The sequence below is a fragment of the Punica granatum genome, chromosome 3 (genome assembly GCF_007655135.1).
Source record: "Punica granatum isolate Tunisia-2019 chromosome 3, ASM765513v2, whole genome shotgun sequence".
Taxonomy (NCBI): Eukaryota; Viridiplantae; Streptophyta; class Magnoliopsida; order Myrtales; family Lythraceae; genus Punica; species Punica granatum.
The window spans coordinates 14,590,760-14,595,664 of NC_045129.1; the positions used below are offsets into that span (position 1 = coordinate 14,590,760).

The following is a 4,905-nucleotide window of genomic DNA, read 5'->3' on the forward strand; positions in this document are numbered from 1 at the left end:
TGACAGATAAAAAATTTTAATATTATGTGATATGACAATGGATGGTTTACATATTCAATTATTTAATATTAATCTTTCGCTTTAACTTTATAGGATGTGATGCCTTAGATGATATATTGTTTTGTAAACATTAGATTAGAACACTTTATATCGATTAGACGTGTATGAATTGCATCGAAGGTACAGCCTAGGTTTGTTTACCCTATGCCATCTTTTTAAGATTAGGGGATACTTTTCCTAACGATCATACTAATAATTAGTGAATATATGTTAAAGAAGTAATTAAGAATAAGGTTCTCGTCATAGATGTTAGGATGATAGACCAAACAATTTCAAACAAAAGTGTCATGAGATTTGAGGGAACAACTTTAAGATTTCCTTGGTTATGCAGCAGATTAATTTCAGGATTTCCTTGCACTAATCCCTGACTTTATTAGTCCTCCTCTTGCACTGGGGAAGTAGGACAAGTTCGGGATTTTGGGCACGGTAAATACAGATGAAGCGGGTATTAGAGACACCCACAAGAGGAGCGACGAGGTCTAGAACCCCCGAAAGGAGGGGTCTCAAAATACAATGTCCTGACAATAACATAAGACATATCCCTAGCTAGACGAGCAAGGTGTGATCCACCACCACATTAGCTTCATGGAAATTATGGAGCATCTTTGAAGTTCTCGAATCATCAATCAGATCCTGCAATCCAAAACGAGCGGCATTAGTTTAAGATTATCATGTCGCAGGTTCTAAACAAGATCGCATATATATCACCTTTGCGTCTAACGCTACGTGGAGAGATTGGATGCTTCATTGAAAGCCAAGCGAAGACCATCACAAAGAGCCCAGCACTCGGCATTCAGGCTGTCAGAAGTACAAAGAGAGTGGGGCTGAATCCTTAGACCCAGCCCCGTTGACGATTTAGAAGAACACCTCTAGCCGCTGCCTTACCGGGTGAACACAGAGCTGATCCATCAGTGCAGCTCACCCTCCCCGCTGGGGGTGGAGTCCAGTAAACCTGAATCGGGCATAATGCTAAGTGGCAAAGAATTAGGCAGCATGCTCGATGCAAGAATGACGGGGGCCACTCCTAAGCTGGAGGTTCTTTCGGCTACTGACTCACTGCTTGAGTGTGAAACTCGTCAATAATTTTTTGATAAATATCTTTATGCGATTTGCTCTCAATATCAGTAACTTCACAGAGCTAATTAATACAATTGACCAAGATGCCAAAACAATTCACCCGGCAATCTCTGCTTACAGTAATGATCAGATGCGAGGCTGACACACCATGAAGCATCATCAACATATTCTGTTTGGTTTCAGAGTTGTATTTTAGAATAACAATTCTAACTTAATTCTACCCACTACAAAACAAAATAACTCATACAAAGTCAAAGAATGGGTCCCATTTATATTACTTTTTCCCACAACAAAACAACATAACTCTTACAAAGTCAAAGGGTGGACCCTATTTATACCACTCAAAATCAAAATCAAAATCACAATTCTAAAATCCTACTATGAAACCAAACACCACCTAAAAATTGCCAACAAAAATGAAATGTACGTTTGCATTGATGAAGTTCGATGAAAGAATCATTATTCCGGTGCATTGAATGGGAAGGGCTTCTAGATTTAAGGCTCCAATGCCGCCCTTCCAGCATCTACAGTACCAAAACCAAAGCAAAAGGATACGATCCCAATGTTGCAGAGCAACAGCCCTGAGAAGCCTAATATCAATTTGAAACAAACAGAAAAAGCCGTTCATTCTAACAGACTGCTCATTGGTATACAGAGAACTGTTTCATCGTCTCCCCTCCAGACTTATTTCAACCGAGAAATCGAAATATCAAATCAATGGTGGTCGTCATCACCGTGGCCATCTGGAGGTCCGCCGGGGCCTACAACTTCCAGCTGCCAAACATGAGCAAAACAAAGTCAAAATAGAGTTCTAAGCCAAGCACTGATAATATCATAATCATGTTCACATACATAAAAGGGATCGATCTGAAAGGCAAGGTTTATATTCAATCTGCTACTTACCACAAAATACTGTGAGCAGACAGGGCATTCGTGAGGTTTGCCTTTCTCCAGCCAAAACCAAACCACGTCGTGCTCGTCCTCTATACGTAAAATCAGGAATAACATATTATATCAAAATGCCAGCAGCACTTAATACAATATCTGTATGTGACTTCAAGAGGCCACAAAGATTTTATAGAAAAATACTGACTTACCCCCTTCACCTCCAGGGCATCCAACTATTCTCTTGTCATAATAGGACTTAACAACCGCAGGAGCTTCCTGAAAACATAATAATAAAAGAAAATTAAGGTAGAGAACTAATCGATACATAAAGAGATCATATATATGCATGCTATGCCTATCTCGAACATCTTGCTCATGCCAGGGGTCCATAAATAATCACACCGCAAACCAACACTCTAAACAATTCGAAGAGACCCGCTATGCATTTCTTAGATTTATATTTTGCTTGATAGTTCTACATAGCAATTGTTCCACTAAAATGACAGCCTTAAGCAATTGCACTCCATCTTGTTTGAACTTTTAAGGTAAAGAACCAATCAGGATTTGACACCAGTCTTACATAGCTAGCAATGCCGACGCAGCTGAAACTATAAGATATGATGGACATGCATAAGTTGCATTATAAGGCTGAAATTACATTACTTTTATAGTGTACAGAATGGCGAGAGACAAATAAGATGCTTCCAAGGAAATACAAATTTCAGAAGAATCTGAAAGCTAAAACTGACAAAGACAGAAAACTCCTATAATTAGCTAACCATCTCCAAAAGAGTTTTCTGAAGCACTTGAAACTACAAGAAAGACAAATAATCCAGAGTCTCTAAAACGCAACACAAATGATCAGATTCTCGTAGATGACCAAACTATGGAGAACAGCAATCCCATTCAAAATAATAAAGGGTCGAAACAAATATACTAACCTTTGTCCCAAAAGGACCCTCAGGATTGTCTATGTCAAGAAGATTCTTCCCCTGCAAAAAGATTATGTCAACAAAATTTGCCAACCAACCAACCAATCGATTCTAACACCCAAAATAGAAAAGAAAGAAGGTAACCTCAAGCTCTGCCTCAAGCTCCTCCCGCTCATGTCCAGTAGCTATGGGCATCACATCTTCAACCTTCTTCTTCACAGCAGATTCTGCCATAGCACCAGAACAATTTTTAATCAATATACGCAGCTCCTATAGCATTCTCAACAACAAAAAGCTAAAGAAAATCTCATAAAGATCATCCCATCAACATGTCATTGCACGAGACATCATCTGATAGTGCATTTCACCAGACCTTCCCAGTAGGATCAAATAAGACAGAACAACGTAACAGCAACTAGCAGAGGATTGGCATGACCAACGATTCAATTCGACACAATCAAAACACGATCAAGTACGAAAGGATATTAGATACGCCATATCCGTGATTGTGACCTGATACAGGAATCTAGCATCAGCAGATAGAGAATTTACCAGATTGTGCACTGAAGTGGCGAGCGGCGGGAGCGGAGGAAGGCGAAGAAGAAATGACATATCTGTTGGTGAGAAGCCGAGTGGCGGATGCCGTGGCTGGGGCAGATCGGCGAGGGGCAGGGGAGGTGGCTAGGGTTTTGAGCTGTGAAGAGACGAGTCTTCTCCACATGGTGATGGAACCGGCGGATTTCGATCGGAGGTTCTGTTCCGATTTGATCTCAGGTCACGCCCCTAATTTCTGAATATCAGCGAGGAGCTCTCTCTCTCTCTCTCTCTCTCTCTCTCTCTCTCTACGGAGACTCTCTCCCTCACTCTCTCTCTACACACGCAGCGCTGGAAATGGTAAACGAGGGCGGAGGAAGGAGGCGATGACTGACGACCCAGTGGTTCGCACGGGAGAAGATTTAGGCACGTGCCGGACACTCTGGGGAAGTCATCTGGTCTGGGCAGTGAAACGCTTTAACAGGTCACCAGTTAGCACATGCCACATCGCCCAAAGCATATATTTTTCCTTCTGTAATAACAACTAAAGTTTTCACCCCGTGAGACGCATGAATAATTACAATATAATTAAAATTAAATAAATTATTTACAGAATTACGAATAAAGTTCGATTATACCCGCTCAAGATATTTTTGGTTTAATCAATTTTCTTTATCACAGTGAATTAGATATATCTAGTTTAATCAATTTTCTTTATGACAGTGAATTAGATATATGATATAAAAAATCATAAAATTTTATACTAAAAAGAAGAAAAAAATGATAGCGCCCTCTATATGAGAGAGAAATATGGAAGAGGAGAAACCACTAAGGTGGTAGCTCAATTGGTAACGAATTTCATCTTTCAAATGGGAGATCAATGAATCGAAACTCGACTTAAACACGAATGCGCTTGCGTTAGTAGACAATTGTTATTTACCTTATGAGAGTTGTTCTGGTCTACTGTGCGCTTTAGTGGGGTAAACTATGTCTCACCGAACCCTTTACCCATTTGGGCGAATGGAACATTCCATGGCAGTTGTGAAGCCCTCTGGTCTCCAGAGGGGAGTTGCTACGCTGGTCTCCCCCTCTTGGCCTTTTATTCATAAAAAAAAAAGAGAGAGAGAAATAAGGAAGAGGAGAAGCTAGGACTTGTGGAGAAAAAATAGAAATAGTTTTTTTTATTCAATTACAAAACAAAAAGGCCCAAAAGGGAATTTCTCCCTTATAATAGTATATTAGCTTTATGTTCGTGCGATGCACAGATTTTAGTTAGAGTGATTATTATTAAGGGTTAATTTCATCAAAAAATACGATATTTTGAAATTTTTATCACATAACACATATCTTATTAATTTCACAAAATTACACAATATTTTAAAATTTTTATAGCACGACATTAATTTTCCGTCCA

The 4,905-nt window shown here is 39.6% G+C and overlaps 1 protein-coding gene and 1 long non-coding RNA gene across 2 annotated transcripts; both read right to left on the reverse strand.

The window, feature by feature from the left end:
* Window positions 1-361: 361 nt before the first annotated feature.
* On the reverse strand, window positions 362-1,431 carry LOC116202032. Its single transcript, XR_004155976.1, has 2 exons — window positions 769-1,431; window positions 362-693 (listed from the first exon to the last, which is right to left on the reverse strand). It is a non-coding gene; the product is annotated as an uncharacterized LOC116202032 (long non-coding RNA).
* Window positions 1,432-1,541: 110 nt separating this feature from the next.
* On the reverse strand, window positions 1,542-3,877 carry LOC116202031 (cytochrome c oxidase subunit 5b-1, mitochondrial-like). Its single transcript, XM_031533540.1, has 6 exons — window positions 3,510-3,877; window positions 3,102-3,184; window positions 2,967-3,017; window positions 2,235-2,301; window positions 2,041-2,120; window positions 1,542-1,911 (listed from the first exon to the last, which is right to left on the reverse strand). Exons 1-6 carry the CDS (start codon window positions 3,676-3,678, stop codon window positions 1,852-1,854), a joined length of 510 nt encoding a protein of 169 aa, XP_031389400.1. The 5' UTR covers window positions 3,679-3,877; the 3' UTR covers window positions 1,542-1,851.
* Window positions 3,878-4,905: the final 1,028 nt, after the last annotated feature.

Excerpts from the sequence above, each read along its gene's own strand:
- LOC116202031 (XM_031533540.1), bottom strand. The coding sequence starts at position 3,678 with ATGTGGAGAAGACTCGTCTCTTCACAGCTCAAAACCCTAGCCACCTCC. Across the intron at positions 3,185-3,509 it reads CCACTTCAGTGCACAATCTG|AATCTGCTGTGAAGAAGAAG; the intron begins GTAAATTCTCTA and ends GTGCTATGGCAG. Across the intron at positions 2,121-2,234 it reads ATGCCCTGGAGGTGAAGGGG|AGGACGAGCACGACGTGGTT; the intron begins GTAAGTCAGTAT and ends TTTTACGTATAG.